Raw genomic sequence first — 18,255 nt, forward strand, 5'->3', positions numbered from 1 at the left:
GAAGCCATTTTGGCGGTTCAAAAGCCATCATAGGTAATAAATGTACATTCTCTGGCTGTTGAAATTCTTAATTTTTTTCTGAGGATAAAGACCTCATGTTAACATAGTGTTTCTACCTGATTTGACACCCTCTTGCTCATGATGAACAATGTTCTTTTCCTGAGGCTTGGCCTAGGCAAGATTGAGATGTTGTGGGGAAAGCTATGGGAGAGTGTGGAAGGGTGGTGGCAGGCATGATGTTTGCTCTGCTTGAGGATGACCTCTACCATTTGTGAATTGCCCAGGACTCTATTATATGAACGAGGTTCTTTCCTTCTGAACCCATATTGCTATGGCAGTAGAGGGTAGCTGTTTGCTGTCATGGAACTTCTCTCTAGATGATGAAATTGGGGACTATCCGCAGGGTGTTTACACATGGTGAGATCTCAGTGTATGGGTTCATCTTTGTCTATGTTGCAAAGCCTTTCTCCTTTCCAGACAGAGAAGATGAGATGGGAGGATGATAACATGGAGACTTTGCTATTTGTTGGGAAATGCTTTCTTCTGTTTCCACTCTCAGAAAGCTTAAATTTGAATTAGCAAATAATTGATGAAGAAGTTACTTACATGTGAGTGCTTTAGGTGTTGAGTTTTTGTGGATTTTTTTTTTTAATGTTTAGTCTAAAGTTTTAGATAGAAGCCAGACCCCGTTAAATAAAAGGCACTAAGAGTAATACTTACATGGAACTAAGGTCTAAATTGAACCATCTCAATTAACTACCATCACTACAAGAATTATTAACTTAGTCTTTACTTTTTAACTCCCTTCTTATTTTACATCCTTTGTTCTGCTCTGGAGAGAGAGATTGCTAAATAATGTGTGTGCTACTTGTCTTTGCCTGCTTTAGCCATGTGCAAGTTACTTTTCACTACATTTCAGTTAGGGCCGTTCCAGTTCCCTATACTGAATGCACATACATTTACATTTGGCTTATTTTAAATCTGTTTTTCCTTGTTCTCAGACTGCAAGCTCCTGTGCCAGTATTAAAGACAGTTTACTGTCAGAAATTAGCTACTAAGAGTAGCACAAATCCTGACTGACTGAAGTTATCATGGGCTAAGGCAGTGCTAGCATGAAGCAATGAAACTCTTTTATTGGTATTTAAAAATAATAACTATATGGGTATCTGGGAGTGAGCTGTCTTAAAGAATGATTTAATTAGAAATGACTACCAGATGGGACCTCACTTATTGCAATTTTGTTATAAATTCACCCATAAATGATGAAGCACATGGTATATCACACAGACCTGGAAGCACCTTATTTTTGTGTTTCCAGATCTGCTACTTGCTATTCCAGTGCTTTTTCCTGCTGGAGGATGAATGCTCTTGGCATGCTTGGCATGTTCTCTGTGCTGCCACTGTCTGAGTTTTGGTGGAGGTCAAGAGCTACATTTGAAGTGTACTTAAATAGGAATATGTGTACTTGTAATATTCTGAATTGAGCTGCTGCTGGTTAATGACAAGGGTAGATCACTGTTTGCATGACACTGCTGTTTAATTGTGGTGTATGTATGCAGATGATTAAGCTGTTCTGCATGGGTACCCACTTCTCATACACTCAAATAAGCCATAGTTGCAGTCTCCTTGAAGAATCCTCGCCAGAGCTGGCTCAGCAATGCAGACTTATTGCTTTCACCTTAACTACATTCATCCTCAAAATTAATGGAAAGAATGAAAGCCAAGAAACCTCACCACTCACTCCTCTGCTCCTTTTTCTCTCCTGTCTCTGACCTTCTTCATCTCTTACAAGACAATTCGTGTTTCAGTTAGCTGGCACTCTCTTACAGAGAGGAGGCTCTCTTCTTACCACAGTCAAGGTTAGGGAGTCCTGTTCTTTTGCAAGAGTTACTGGGAAATAGCGGTATTCTGGGTGGTACCTAGAAGAGTTTAAATTTCAGCTTCATACAGTGCAGTCACAAACTATTTTTTCTGTTTCAGGGGAGACTGACATTATTTCATGCTAAAGTCACCTGAAATTGGCCAGGGCTTATACAGGGCTCATACACATCTTGTAGTAGCTGCTGACTCTCCTAGCTTTTTAATTTTTTTTAAATAAGTATTCTAGCTTTGAAAAAATCAAATACAAAGGGGTCATGGAGCATTTTAGTACTAATTGAAGCAGTAGATGGAATACTGAGGCAAGAGATTTTAGAAGGAAGTGTTGGGTTAGGAGAGGCACTGTGGTTCATCTTCTGTGGGATGAGATGATTACCGTGTCTGATCATCAGTGCTTTCTGTAGTAGTTCAATATTACTTATTTGCACAGTGGGTTCTTTGCAGTGCTGTGTTTGACAGCTAAGCTGCATTTATCCCCAAAGTCTCTGCTTGGCATTCCTTCATAGTGCTACTTGTGTCCTCAAACACAGTCACCGATCCTTGTTACAATGAGGTTTCTTATACTGCACCCATAGGGCTGACTCTCCAGCATGACTCTGAACTAGAAACAGATAGTTTAGGGTGTTTCCCCCCCACTTTTGACGTTTTAATGGTGATAAGTATTTGGAATTCCTCTCATAATATGTGACATTCTTGTTGCCTATCATACCAATTGCTAGTGACTATTAGGGTTAATTTTCTCAAAAATCTCTTTGAGTTTGACACTGTAATTCTTGTCCTATTGTGTACGTGCCAAAGGTAATGGTGGTGATAAAACGTTTTAACAATAGTAAGTATAGGTATTATAATGGATTCTGATAGTATTTTAAGACTGGGGAAGATTTCCCCTTCTGTTTTTAAGGTATAATGTTTTTTCTACTTACTCCATCTTGATTATTTACAAGACATAGAACAGCTGCTTCACAGTGTCAGAAAAGGGTATTTTTAATTTTAATTCTCAGTGTTACTGCTTTTTCCTTGGTCTTAAGCATTTTGGTACTAAGAAGTCTTTCATTGGTATGTGCACTTGTGTGCACACAGCATGGCCTAGGGCGTCCAGTCTGATCCCTGGGGCTCTCCAGGGAGACTGATCACCTATCACTGAATTCACAGGCTAAAAACAAAACACAAAGATGTTTTAGCTTATCATACTGTGGGCAAATGGGGGAGAAGTTTTGTGTATATTCCCATTGCTTCAAAATATTTTAGTTGAGAAGTATCCAAATACTGTTGTGCTTGATGTCCAAAAGTGTACACAGGTGTCCATACAGTGTTTTAGTACATGTATGTGTATCTCCAGGACGGCTTGACTAGAGTCCATGTGCTCACATTAGCTTATAGGCAGGTTTTCAGATTTCTGTGGTCATAATGGTTCCCTTGATAACACAGTATGTTAAAGGAGATATAATACAATGTTGTTTCACACACAGAAACACATACCCAGGAGAGGCAACTCATAGAAGACCATAAGCAATTTTGTTTCAATGTCAAGCATCTGCATTTGCACTTAGGTCCTACTCTTCTGCTTAAATTTACTTCTGGGGGATTGTACAAGAATGCAAACTGTGATCACCACATCTAATATTCAAATAAAATAATGCTTAAACAGAGGAAATGGAACAATATATTCATTGTGACCTCCTCAAATATACGTGTTTTAGGTGTTACAGAATCAAGGTATTAGTAACAATCAAGAAGATCCTTTGCAACGAAACTCCCTCAAAGCACGCATCATTAGGTTCTTCTCCTGGATATCAGGAATGGACCATTTTGAACATCTTCATATAAGGCAATAAACGTATGTGTGCAAGAGCACACATAAGTGTGTGTGGAATTGAAGCAAAGGCAGTGTGGCAGCAGCGTTCTGTGCAGGTCTGCAATGTTTTAAGTGGGGAATTTCACTTGAACTCATTCTTTTCTTTAAAAATGAGATTCATCCAGTAAAAGCATAAAATATACTTTGTTGACCCAGAGAATTGTATGATAACATTATTGTTGCTGTATGATAAATTATCATTTGCCTCAACTACTACAGTAATATTTTTCTGTTTCTTTTAACAAACTCTACTGTGTGAAGGACTACAAACCATTTTTCGAATTCCTGTTTTCAAAAACGGAAAAATCTTTTTTGGGATGACTATTTTTTAATATTTCTAACTGTATTCATGAGAGCAGAACAAAAGTTTCAGGTAAAAAATATTTCATATATGTAATGAAAATGGCAAACCACAAAAAAGTCATTATGGCTTTTTTTCAATGCTTTAACGTTATAGAATTGCTTATCAACAGAAATTAATTAAAATCTTAACAGAAGATATACAGGTATGGATCATTTCCCCCCAGAAACCTGCACTCAAGGCTTAGCCTTTAGCTTTCATTTTTCTGTTAGTGGTGTGAGAGCACAGTTATGAAGCATGCTTTGTTCACGGAGTGCTGACACCAAGCTGATACTGTCAATTTAGAATGAACAATACAAAAGCTGGCATGCTTGTCTGTGAAACTGCTGCCGTTGAGCAGACCCTCAGCATATTCTAATTCTTTTGAGTACTGTAGGGAAAATAATTTCCCATGGAGTTGGAGAAGCTGAGGTCTTGTGCATGGTTTTTTGCTTGTTTCCTGCATCTGTGTGAATCTGTTTGCTGACAGTGGTTAGTATCTCACACTGAACTTTGTCACAGTAAATCTAGCAGAAGTAAAGAGCATAGTAAGAGAGTTGAAATGCACTTATTCAAGAGGGATGCTGTTCATTTATTTTTTTTCCCATAAAGAGTCTCAGCAAACTTATTTGTAGTTTTGCCTGAGATGATAACATAGGAAAATGCATGAATACCCAGACAGTTGCATGAATCTGTATCAGTGATTCTTGCCATCAGCAAGTGATTAATTTTGACCTAGTTATGCATCACCCTGCTGAGTGCATTGGAAATGAATTGACAAGCCTTCACTAGGGTCCAAATCAATAGGTCCGCAATCAGTAGCTTAGCAGTTCTCTCTGAGGGTTTATTGAGGAAGGGGGATTTTCTTCTGTGGTGTTATATCCCATGCTCTGCATGTCCTTCCAAGGATGGTGACCTGCTCATTTTGGAAGTATAGCCGGCAGGAGTGTGAACCACATTCTCCTTTCCTAAGTAATAGTTACCCAGTCCTGAATTAATGCTACATGAAAGAGCATTTGGTTCTCTGCATCACAGACAAATGTGTGTCGCTTAGAGAAATGGATAGCATGTAGCAGGACTTCAAAGAATTGATTAGATTAAATAACAAGGAATTTTTTTTCCTCCAATTCCTCATTTTTAAACCATCTTACTTATCAACAAAGTGAATAGTTTTAGACTGATGGTAGTTCAATTCAACAGGATAATTTTCAGGTCTGAATAAGGAAAAATAAAGTAAATACTGTGAAGAAAATGTCATATTAGCCGCACAGCAACTACAGAGTCATTGAGGTTGCCCAATGTATCATCTTTCCTGTACTGAAAGCAGAAAATGGCCAGCCAACTAAAATGCTTTGAAATGTTAATGTTTTGTTTTCTAATTAAGAATCTAATTTTACTTTGATTCTGCAGAATTGAAATCTGGAAACAATGGTATTTTCCAATATTGTTTACTGAAAACTTCTTCACAGAAAGGTGCACACTGATTCATTCTTTTTTCTAATGCTGCTTAAAAAATCTGCTGGCTATGGTTTAATCATTGTTATTTATTTAAAATATATTCATTCTATTTGGAGAAGAATGTACATAGATGCTTACTATTTGGTGGTGTTCTCTTATGAAAGCTGTCATAAAATACAGCAAGAACATTGCTAGAGCTAAGATGCATATTATAGGGCAGGGGAAAGAGAGCTCCTCCTCCTGGACACAGTACAGTTATGGCACAGTGACAGAGGGAGCAAAGCTGCCAGCCTTGTTTGGGGAGGGGGGAACAAGAGGTAGCTCTCCTGTGCTCCTACTCAGGGTACTTCTAAATTCCTTCCTGTAATGTGAAAATCAAAGATGCCTGCCTGCCTCCCCCGACACAGACTGAGAGACAAATATCCAGACAGTTTAAAGAACTGAGAAATACAAACTTGTGTGGTGGCCACTGTTTCTCTCCAGCACTTTCTATGGTGTGTGGTAAGGGATTTTCTGAAGGACTTAGAACAACTTCCCCTAGCAAAAAAAGGGAGATCTATCTATCCCACTCTCCATGAGTTATCTACATCCCCCCCTCTCCTCTTCAGCTTACACCTCCACTCTTCTGACTTTGCTCAGCTCCAGGAGGGGAGGTGATGAGAGAAATCTGTAGTGCTTTGCATGGTATTCTTTGCCTCTGTGCATTTTTGTGCTGGGGAACAAACGTGGTTTAACATCAAGATTGCCTTTATTAATTTTACACATTGCATGTTTTATAAAAAATGGTGGCAGTCTAAGGTACTGTGTGCCTAAAGGGAACATACAGTTCCTTTGGATCCTGCACATCATGGTGCAGTTAAGTCTTCAACTAACAAATGTTTGCAGAGGCACTTGCTTAGGTTAGAGCATGAAAAAATAGCAAAGCTCTTTGGGATGCTGTAGTTTTACTGTGTAGAGTCACACGTAGTATATTCACATTCTAATACACATCTTCATCTTCGTAAGAATCATCCTGTTGAAGGAAAGTGGAGAATAACATTTGAAATGGAGAGGACACTGTAGTGATTCTGAAAAAGAAATTTTGAATGAGTTCTCAACTGCTGAATGCAATTTTGTTGTAGTATTTCGCTACTTGATTCTATGCCACCGAGCTCATGGGGAGCAATTAATCTTTAAAAAAATGCAACATTAAAATTGTATTAACACTGAAATAGAATATTATAATCTGTCAGAAACTGTCATTTTAATTTCTAGGAATTTTGCTTTAAATTATGAATAAGGTAGCAATAAAAGTACAGCTAACTCAGTTATTCACATTGTTACTTAATTTTGAAAACCCCATCTAAAAGTAAAATATTGTAGAACCATCGCACCTACTTACTTTGTTCAGCATACTTACATATCCAGTCTTTCAGCGACTAACAAAGAATTGCTATGGGAAAGAGTGAGAATACTGCAGTGAAAACCAGTTTCATTTACATCATCCTGCAATAGTCTCCAAGCATAAGGCTGTCCCTAAAGTACCAGAGGCAAAAATTTTCACAGTGGTGACTGATGTCTGTCTGTGTGGTTTCTGGGTTTTTATCTGTTTGTTTTTCCTTTAACTCGTAGAACCACATCACGGCCTTTGCAGAAGTCACATGATGTTGACGCTGATGTATATTCACTCCATTGGACTTCATCTCTTTTCACAGCCCACACACGATAATTGCAGTGTATCAAAAATAAGAAATTTTTAGAAGTCCTATTTCTGACTTGATTTTTACATCTTTAAAATGATACCAACATTTTGAAGAATTCTTAAATATTAGAACGTCACTTTACTTTCTAGCAAAAATAGTAACTGTTTACTTTTTGATGGAATGGGACAAACTGAGCACTAATTACATTTATCTGACAATACCCTCTATTTTGGCTTCTCATTGTTTTTAATGGTTCATGTACCTATTCCAACAGTACTTCATATTTTGATTTGACTTTGATTTTTAAAGTCTACATTTTTAATTCAGCATGAACTTGTTTCCATTTGAGGCAATTTCAGTGTATAAAAACTAGACAAATATTATGTTCTGTATGAAAATGCTTTTTGCACATTGTATTACGCTGTATTCCATGTAAGATATCATTCAAACAGTATGTTATATGTAAGACTGGTGCTTCTGCTTTTGAAGAGAAAAAAAATGCCAATTTTTACTGTAATAAGTATTGTATAATAATTAAAAGTTTATTTATTTGGATATTTTCCTGACATAATTGTAGTTGAATTGTTGTTTTGTAGTTCTTGAATGTCTTGGATGATATATATGTATGTAGGTTAAAAGAAATGAAAATAATATAGAAAGTTTGATCATTGATATATTCTTTATTACTAATGATACCCCATGAAAGGTTAAGGGCTCCATTCTTAGCTCAGCATGTCTGATGGGAAGCCATATTACTCATAAATCATTTAAACAAATTGTTCAAGGAAGCCTGCATCTTCTCGTATTTGTTGTACACCCTGATATTACGCTGGGAGAATGGGTGCTAAGATAAGAAGTGGGTCACTGGCTTGGTGAGAAAAATGCATATGAGTTTCTACTTTCCATTTTCATGTTGGAGCACTCATGGAAAAAACAAAATGGCTTCATTAATTTTCTTCAGCCTAAAGGACCAGAACAGGCAGACTTTCTCTCTACAAATCTTTCTATCTCTGTTTGTGTTTCAGGGCCATATTCTTGCAAAAAAATCCTCTGTCAGTCTGTGCGGTGTTGATGAATTGATTTTTCTTCAACATCAGGCAATGTTATCATATCTCTGTTATTCGTGTGAATAGTCAAATTGAGACTCCTCTTCAAAAGACAGCCTCACTGACTATTCATAGTGAAGTTGTCCTACAAAAATTGAGCACTAAATGGATCTGAATATTGTAGATGCTGAAGATGCTCTTAACATCTGCCAGAAAGTTTTCCTCTGGCAACAGCTGATACCACACTAGCACTATAGACACATTGAGAATAGTAATGTTCAGTGCAGGCTGTTGAACAGTCTAGGCCTTAAATTTTCCATAATTCAGTGTATTTCCTGTGCATTAATCATTGTTAGAAGATGTTTGAAACATAAGGCTGTAGAACCAGGTATATATTTTCTGTGATGAATTTTAATGCATTCCCACATAGTCATCAAGGTAACACCTACTTTTTACTTTTTATTTTAACCTCTGCTTTCTCTAAAATACAGCTACTGAACTAGTGCTTGGCAAACGGGGCAAAGCCAAGTCACCTTTGAGTGCAGTATCTCACAAAGTCATTGTGCTAAGCTGAGAATTAGAGAATAAAGGAATACATCAGTGGGGACAAAAGTCCTAGAATAGAGCCCTTAGCTACAACAATGTTACTTAGGTGATTGAAAATCCACCTTTATTAGACTATCAACTGTGTTTACGAAATTGTAGTAGGTTAAAGTTTGTATCACCATGTTAGGCACACTTACCCTTCTCTTAGTCTAGCTATGTAGGGTCCAAGGTACTAATGATATCTCCGTGTGCAGATTTAAATGAAATCTTCACTCATTTTTGCATGGTAGCAAACCTGCATTTTTATATCTGATTTATAAGATTACCAAGAGATTCTTTTATGTTAAAAGAGATGACTCTTTTTCAGTGTACTGTATATCATCAGCTTGTAACTGGTCTCTTTCTCTCTCAGGATCTTTCCCAGTCAAATATTTGGGTTAAATTTATCATCTCTCCGTGAACCAGCAGTGAGAAAACAAAAAGAGAGACACTCTGCTGTATAATGTATTTTTAAATAAAATAATTTTTCATTCATATGTAGTGTATTTTTTTTAGATATCTGCTCTAGATATATTTTGGTCGATAGTGTGCATATAATGAAATGATGATTTTAAGTCAAGTGCATTTGGTGATACATTTTCACAGTTAACCAGGAATCCCCACAGTTAACTACCTTCCCTTAGATGTGGTTCTGGTGAAATTGAAAACCAGGAAAGGAAGAGCTGTGTTGCAGAAGAGTCCACAGCCTGTTGGTAAAGGAATGTCCCCAGGATGTGGACCAGCCAAGCTCCAGACCCTACTTTGACTGATTTTTCAGAAGTGGCAAGAATTTACCTCTCCCACACCTGTACCTCTCCACTGCCCTGGAACTTGGGCCTTCGCTCTTCCGTTGTGGACCCGAAAATGCTTTCAGTAAGAACAGTTTGCCAAAACAGAAGTAAGTTGGCATTTTCTGACTAAAATAGCTTTTTGGTGGTTGCTTTTAAAAAAATGCCAGTGAGGAGCCTATGACAAACAAGAATCATCCCTCATTCAGGGAGTATTCTGGTGCAGAGTGGTTCCTAATAAAAACACTGTTGTTGAACCATTTCAGTGCTTTTGAATGCAGCTGGTTTTCTGATCCTTGTGGACCTTTTCTATGTGTCCTTCAGTGACACAGCTCCATTCTATTTATAAATGAGATGTTTTAAGAAGCATCTCTAATGCTATATGCTGCTGTGTTTCTAAAAATGGAATTCGTAAGGCATATGGGGACACCAGCTGGGCTCATATCCATACCATTTTAGATTCCCTTATATGTATTCTGCGGTTTGTTCATAATCATGAACTGCATAAGACATACAGTGATAGCATCTGGGCTCACATCTCTTCAGCTTTTAAAAATGTTCATTTTAACAATATGTATTAAAAGAGGATAATGTTGGTATTTTTCAGCTACAATTTTTTTTGCTATTCTTGCCTTCTAATTTTGTTGCTGTCCAAGATCACAGTGAGTGCGACAGTCCATTTGCACGTTGTTAGCAGGGAGCTTTTTATACTCTTCTGAAGTCTAATTTCAGTATTTCTGAGGCTTGCCATGCAGAAAGCAGAGTGCACTACATTTTAGGAACAGATAACCTGAGTCTGTTTTGATCAAATACATCCCTGGCCATCTGTGTAGCCTTGGCCTTGGAGACACTCAGGAGCATTTGCAGGTGGAAGGGCAAGCAGACCTCCAGACCTCTCAGCCCTACAGCACCTCCCTCCAAGCACAGCAAGAACATTTTCACCAGGCTCTGCCTCCGACAGCTGACTCGACCCCAACACACCAGATTTCCCTGCTGTACACCAGCACTTTTCATCTCCGCTCAAGTACCTTTGAGAAACTGACAGATCAAGAAAGATACCATGCCCTCACCCCAAAGCGTACTACAAGCACAACTGCAGCTGGGACTCTCACTTGGACAAGTGGAAAGCCAAATGAATGGGGACCTATCATGGCTTCAGCTTTTGGCCTTCTCCTCCACTTTCTAGGCCTTTTGGTTTTCAGGGACTTCCACAAAGGAAAGTGAAGGAAAGTTTCACAGTCTCTCTGCCCACTTGAACCTCTGCTGCATGCCTAGGGTTGAGCAAGCTTTACTCTTGCTATTGGCCACCAGCGACTTTGCACTAAAACACAGTGTTGCCTTTTTGTCATCCTCTATTGTGTGAGAATGGCCGAAAAAGCTCCTTAGGGTTTTCAGGCTTGACCTGATGTTCTGGGAAGGGGAAACTCTGAACGCTCCAGAAATAACCCTGTCAGGCTGGGAATTGGAAGGCCTAGTGTGACTGTGTGATAAGCCTGCTTGTTTCCTCAGCACTCGCTGAGTTGCCATGCCAACGTATGACTCTAATAGGTTTGCTTTTGATACTAAACTGCCTGTATTTGCCTCATTGTGAAGGCCTAGTCCACTTCCAACACAGAGCATTAGGTACTTGGTTCCCTGCTCAATACTGGAGCTTGTCTCGCTGTAAAGAATCCTAGGAAGTGCAGCATATCCTGTATGAAACCTGTCCCCAGTGTCTGATGAACACTATCCTAGACAAGTTGGTGGTAAGATAGCTGTAATTAAGGCTCGCTTCAAAGATGCTTTGCTCCCACTTGCCTAAAAGGATATCATGATCCAGGCATGTTCAATGATCACTCTAGCTGGAAGCAATATAACTGGCTAGTGCCCAGGCTCTGACTACTTTTTTTCTGAAGATGGTGGTGACGTCCAGTTCTCTGCCTATCATGTCCTTGAACTCAATTTCTTCCATTCCAGTTGTCAGGCCTTGATACTACATTCTGCTGTAAGATGTGATATTCATGAGGCATAATGGGAGAGTGGCTGTGTTCATTGGCAAACCATTTTAGATACCCTTACATATCTTCTGCTCTTGGTCTGTTATCACTAGCTGTATAAAACATTTGGAAGTAAGCTAATCTAATTTAATTAGGACAGTTTAATTCTGAATAAAAGTATACACCCAGAGTTATTATATGATTCTAACTAATCTACATCAAATCTCTAGCTAATTCAGATAAACCATCCTGCTCAGTTGTCTCCTGTGTGGACAAGTCCTAAGCCTTTTTTTCCCAGAGGAGCTCTACTGTTGTAATACCTTCCCCTAGTGACTACAGCCAGAACAGTGTGGGGCAGCCAGCTTCCTGAAGTGATCACATCAGCAGAATAATCATCTCTAAATTATGCACCTGCTAGTGGCTTTGTTAGTGGACTGGGTGCAGAGGACTGCTCTTGTGCTCTGAAAGTGATTAAGAATGGGCACAATGGTAATCTCCAACTGTGAAATTACTGAATCCATCCTCTAAGATGGGGGCTTCAGTAGAAGCCCCAGTAAAGAGTTTTAGTCCCCAAACCAAATTCTTTGCACCAGTGTTCTCATCTGACAGCGTTCAGATCTAAATAAATATTTAAAAATAAGAAACCAAACCCTTTTTCTGACAAATCTCTCCCTAAATAACAATGTTATACCTAAATACATATTCTCTGCAGCTACAGGGAACTTGTCGTCTTGCTGGCAATCTTTAATGTGGTTCTGAATGTGAGATGCTTGAGTTGTGAATTCCTAGGACTGCTCTGAAGTAGGCAAATAACCCTAAAAAAGAGACTAAACATGTCTACAGCTGTAGAAGAAAATCTAAAGAGCTACGAAAGGAGATGGGGATGAATTTCAGAAGCAGGGAAAATGCCTTCTTTACACTCGTTAGCAAATGTGCCTATTTGAGGTAGATATGCTGTATTTAACTTAAAATATCAATACTTTAGTGGATGGCATTTCTACATTTTTTAAATACTGCTGTAGAAGAGAAGTGCTGCTCTTAGTCTACTGTTTCTGCTAAGAAATCATCTGCTGTTTCGTCCTCTTTTGCTGCTGTTGCTTAAGGAAGCAGCTACTATTCCTTCCCTAGCAACCTCTTTTTATACAGTAGCAACTGACGACTTAAAGATATTCTATTCAAATATTCTAAAAATAAGTCTGATGTGATGAGAATGAAGTGCATATTTAGGAAAACAAAAGAAAAGCCCCTTTAGCTTTCATTGAAGACAGGGGACTTGAAGCTAATCCTAGTAGGAAACAGCAGGATGAAACAAGACCCTTGCTTTTTGGCAGTACTTTGCATTGTTGTCAAGACAAGGTGATAGATCTTTTTTGAGAATTAATACCCTTTTTTTTTTCCTGAGCAATCAGAGAAAACATTTTAAGGATGTAGTCTTGGAGCATGTAGTCTTCCAGAGAGAAACAGAGAATGTCCTTGGTTTTGTGTTATATTTATTTTATGAAGTCACACTCAAAGACAGTGAACACCAGCACAGAAGACGGGGAATAGAAAGACTAAACAAACTATATTTTCGATGGAGGGTGAGAGATTTCCCACGCTGAGTCTTTTTAGGAAAGAAACCAAGTGAGTAGAGACTTGATGTCAGCTGATTATGTGACAGAATTCTGTGATACTGGGTCTCCTATGAGAATGTTGCCTGCTTATAATGTATATGTTTCAGTCAGTTACCATTTTGCTTAGAAGAACAGATAATCACGAGATGTCTGATCTTTAGTTCTTTGTCAGATTAAGAGAAGTCAGTACTCCTGTGACATTGGACAGTATGCTGCTGCTTTTTATTTACTGCCTGCTGACCTGCCTTCCTTGCATATTTAAGGTAAAAGGCTGTATTCTGCATTTTTTAATTAATAAAATGGATTTTTTCTTCAGGAATCTGATGATCTGCATGTAGAGGTTAAGAAAATCTCTCTCATGGATGTAATTTCTTTTGAAAATTGGGATTGTAAACTCACTTCTACCTGTATACTGCTATAAACCTGAAACTAAGAGCTGCCCATAGTTGAGGGGAAGAGTCACCTCTACAGGCTCAGTGGAAGAGCCAGGTTCTACAAGTCTTGAGCACTGCAGTCAGAGATACCACAAGGTTTTGGTCACCTACAAGGCTCTTTATGATCTGCTTGATCTCAAGCGTGTGATTTGATTTTCAGATGTACCACTTACTTCACTATGGTTGTGGTTTTGATTGGAAGGAAGATTGCTGAGAAACATACATGTCAACACAAAAGGGAACAGTGCTAAAACTTTCCTCTTCATCCTCACTGGCCTTTAGTATACTTGCTCCTTTCATTATATGGCTCTGTGCTCTGTCTTCACTTTTTCACTCTGCTTCTGGCATTTGTCTTTCTCATTAGATGTTTCATATTGCTGTGTCACATTGTGTAATAACCAGCAAGTGTAGTTGGACTTAGGCCTTTGCCAACATAAAATGGATTTTCAGGTGCAGATAAGAATATGAAAGTAGAAAAATGTGGTGAGGTACCAATTATTTTAATGGGAATAGACCAACAGCAGAAAATGAGATTGTTTCAGAAAAAACAGAGAGGTAAGGAAAATCTGATAATAAACGTGAGTGAGATAATCTAAGCTAAAGGCTTAAATCTGAATACAAGTGGGATTTCAAAGGATATAACATGCAATGACTTTATAGACAGTGAATGAGAATTTCCTATACAGCTGGTAAAGCAAATAGATCATTGTCCTGGTTTCAGCTGGGTTAGAGTTAATTGTCTTCCTAGTAGCTGGTACAGTGCTATGTTTTGAGTTCAGTATGAGAAGAATGTTGATAACACTGATGTTTTCAGTTGTTGCTAAGTAGTGTTTAGTCTAAAGTCAAGGATTTTTCAGCTTCTCATGCCCAGCCAGTGAGAAAGCTGGAGGGGCAGAAGAAGTTGGCACAGGACACAGCCAGGGCAGCTGACCCAAAGTGGCCAAGGGTGTATTCCATACCATGGGACGTCCCATCTAGTATAGGAACTGGGGGGTGTGGGGGTGGGGGGATCGCCGCTCGGGGACTAACTGGGTGTCAATCAGCGGGTGGTGAGCAATTACACTGTGCATCACTTGTACATTCCAATCCTTTCATTATTACTGTTGTAATTTTATTAGTGTTATCATTATCATTACTAGTTTCTTCTGTTCTGTTCTACTAAACCGTTCTTATCTCCACCCACGAGTTTTACTTCTTTTCCCGATTTTGTCCCCCATCCCACTTGGTTGGGGGGGGAGTGAGTGAGCGGCTGCGTGGTGCTTAGTTGCTGGCTGGGGTTAAACCACGACAATCATACTAGATTAATTCAAGACAGTGCAGATCCTACAGATAGTGGTCTTACAGTCATGTTTACAGGCACAAATATGGCCTGAATTTGTGATGAGTCACAAACTAATGGGAAAGCAAAGATGTGCAGGGCTGTGTGTATCATGCTTTCTGCAATATAGCAGAAAAGAAAATTGGTCAAGAAAGGACTAGATACTGCTCTTGTCTATTCTGGTTTGTGTAACTCCGGGTGGGAGTTGGGGGACTTGTTCCAGATTTAAATACGAGACATAGCAGAGGGTGGGAGAGGTGGTTTTGTATCTTTTTATCATTTACAAATCAGACCATATGTTTGTTAATTCTTTCAAATACATGTAGTATTTGGGAACAGCACTTCAGATAATGACAAATGGCCTTTTCCCAAGCAAGCTTCTTGTGTGAAGCTACTCAAAGAAAATCACGAACAAAGATGTACAGGAGACAACTAGAAAATCCCAATCATCATCACTCCCCTTCAGCCACTTTGTGTCCTCCTGCTTTGAGAGGTCCCCTTTCTGAAACTCATACACCACCCTGATCAGGCTTTGAATTAGACCTCAAATGTAGGCCACCCAATGCGAAAGCAGTACCTCCTCTCCTGCGCATCTCTCCTCTTGCCCCCACTCCAGCCTGTGCTCACAGACCGTTAGCAAGGCTTCAAACACAGCTTTTGCATTAGCTGTGAGGAGGACACAGGAGAGCTTCCCTGTCACTGCTGTTCTACAGCTAGAGCTGTGCTACGCAGCCATGCTCTCTCCTGCTAGGGTAAAAGGATACCAAAAGTCTTTGGCAGGACAGCATACTGTGGGAAACTGGGCCATGGTCTTAGCTGCTGATGAGTATTTGCACATTTGTATTGTTATGTTGGTATTGTTCTTCCTGACAGACTTAGTTGTGACAGGAAGCTGCAAGCTCACGTAGATCAGTGGTTAGCCCTGGAACAAGGAAAGGCTCTTCCACCTGCCAGATGGAGACTGGAATTACCATGTGAATTTATCAGCTGTCTCCCAGAAGCTTTAAGACATCCTGGCATAGCCCTTTTCCAGGACAGTATGTTATCAGAATAGGCTTTCAGTTCGTCATTTCTTATTCCTTGAGTATGAGATAGGTGTGATTTCCATTCATTCTCTGTAACAGATGCTGGGTTTTTTTTATATGCCCATTTCTTATTCTTGATTACTTTCTGAAGTTCTTCACTCTTCCATATTGGTCTTTTATTGCTCTTATTACCAGATGGCATAAAGAGCTTTGCAGCATATATTAATCTAGCTTAAAAAATCTTCCATGTCCCTTCAGTGCCGTTCCTCTCTGCTGAATTTTACACTTCAGCAGTGTTTAAGCATGTCATCTTCCTCATTGTTTGATGTTGGTTTGCAGTTTAGCATTTTGCTTAGAATGTATCATAGAAAAATAGATAGCTTTGCCTTGCACTTTTCAACACCTAGGCTCCCACTGCCTTGTGGCAGTGGTGGAACGATGACGTTCTGCCAGTTTGTGCATTATTGAATGTGAGTGCTCATTTCAGTGCAGAGGTACAAGCAAGGACAAATGTGAGACTTTCCAAAAGCAGGGAGAGACCTCCTGGTCCAGGCAGCGGTGTCCTTGCGGGTCTCATGGCACATTTACTCATGAGACTGAGGAAACACTGTCACAGGCAGGTATGGTCCTTTTGGAGCCCTGCTCTTGTGTTCAGTGCTGTTACAATAACAGCTGTATTTTGCTGTTTTGCCTATACACTTCTGTTTCTGTATCAGCAGGGTCAAAGCCAATGAAGTAATGCCAGAAACACACAGTCTCCCTGACACTTTTTCATTTTGTGTTGTCTACCTCTTCATGCAAACATGCAACATGCTTACATGTCAGTGCAAATATCACCTCATCTGTTTTCACCTCCATCCTTCAGATATGGCTGACCATGTAGCAACACAATATTGACTCTCTTCCCTCATCTTACTCTCTCCTTCTAGTGACTCCCCCACTACTGTTAGTCCCTTTGACTTTGGTTCTATTTTAACAAAGACCAATACACAACAGAATTAGCACTGTTTATGACTGTATTTGCTTTCTTACTACATATCTGGTTACAAGTGTGATGTGATTTATATCTATTAGACTGTAGATTCTTTGCACTATGAATTGTCTGTAACTGGGTCTGCAAGGCACCTCATCAAATGGAGCTTTCATCCCAAATGGGATCTTGAAGTGTCATCCATAATCTTCTATAGACACTTTTATGTATCTAGGAGATATTTGGGATCCCACTGCTGAGCACAGTATCTGCAGACCTGGAACGGTGGACATAGCACTGAGATGCTCCAGCTAGCCTGTGAACATGAAAGAAAAGGCCAGGATATATGAGCATCTTTTATGCTGCTGAACTGTGCTGCTGATGACTTAAAATCGAGATTACTTTGAAAGGGGGAAGACATGAGAACAAAAAAAAGGAGAGAGAAAGAAATTTAGCAAAAGATTTTAAGAGCTATTTAGATATTAAGATTCTGAAGGGGATAAGTTGCTCACTGAAGTAACTAAGCATATCAGATGAAAAACTACAGAAAAAATCTCCACCAAAAAGGGAGCTTTCCAAATATTTTATCGAAGATACCATGTAAACACAGAGAAATGCAAATAGATTTCTGCCTTTTTTTCTGGGACTAAGCCTTTTGCTGTGCCATCCTGTGCAGGAAATTGCAGTCTATGATCAGTGTTCAAAAGTATAAATTGGCTATATTTACAGACCATATTTATGTAACAGGGATTTGTTTTCTGACCTGGTGTTCCCTGAATGGAGCTTATCATGATCACTATGCACAATCAAGTGGAACTTTGCTGAATATGGGTATGCAGCCAGGACTTCTGATATCAACTAGATAAAAAGCAGTTTAGGAGCTGGAGGTGATAGCTACTGAATCCATCATTCACCAATTCCCTTATCACAACACCCATGCTCCTACAAAGAGAGATTATAACCAAATCCCTCAATTTATGACCTTAGCAATAGAAACTGCCACTGTTGGTAACAGCATTACAGTTTCTAATTACAGTAGTAGAGAAGCTTCTAGACAAACAAACAGGCAATTTAGATGCAGTTTGACTCTAGATATCAGAGTCCTGATGTTTCTCACTGCTCATTTATTTCTGGAGAGGTCTAGGAGAAAGATTTGTCAGGCAGAGCCTGAGGGGACATGAGGAGAGTCGTTCTACAGCTATGCGAGTGCTAACTCAGCATTTTGAGTAATGACCTAGGGCTCCATTTATCAGATAAGGTACTCTGCCTTACAGGACTCTGTAACTA

The 18,255-nt window shown here is 39.2% G+C and overlaps 1 protein-coding gene across 3 annotated transcripts in view; it reads left to right on the forward strand.

The window, feature by feature from the left end:
* Nucleotides 1-18,255, forward strand: part of PLPPR5 (phospholipid phosphatase related 5) — a 91,703-nt gene that overhangs the window by 41,516 nt on the left and 31,932 nt on the right. The window contains exon 6 of one of the 3 annotated variants that reach the window (XM_041128091.1): nucleotides 3,579-4,012. The exons of 1 other annotated variant lie outside the window; for it this stretch is intronic. In XM_041128091.1, the coding sequence (XP_040984025.1) occupies nucleotides 3,579-3,713 (135 nt within the window). In that variant the 3' untranslated portion in view covers nucleotides 3,714-4,012. Of the gene's footprint in view, nucleotides 1-3,578; nucleotides 4,013-7,142; nucleotides 9,340-18,255 lie in introns of those variants that run through there. One more of the 3 variants, XM_030033830.2, reaches the window with a different exon arrangement.

This window comes from Aquila chrysaetos, chromosome 12 (genome assembly GCF_900496995.4).
Source record: "Aquila chrysaetos chrysaetos chromosome 12, bAquChr1.4, whole genome shotgun sequence".
Lineage (NCBI taxonomy): Eukaryota > Metazoa > Chordata > Aves > Accipitriformes > Accipitridae > Aquila > Aquila chrysaetos.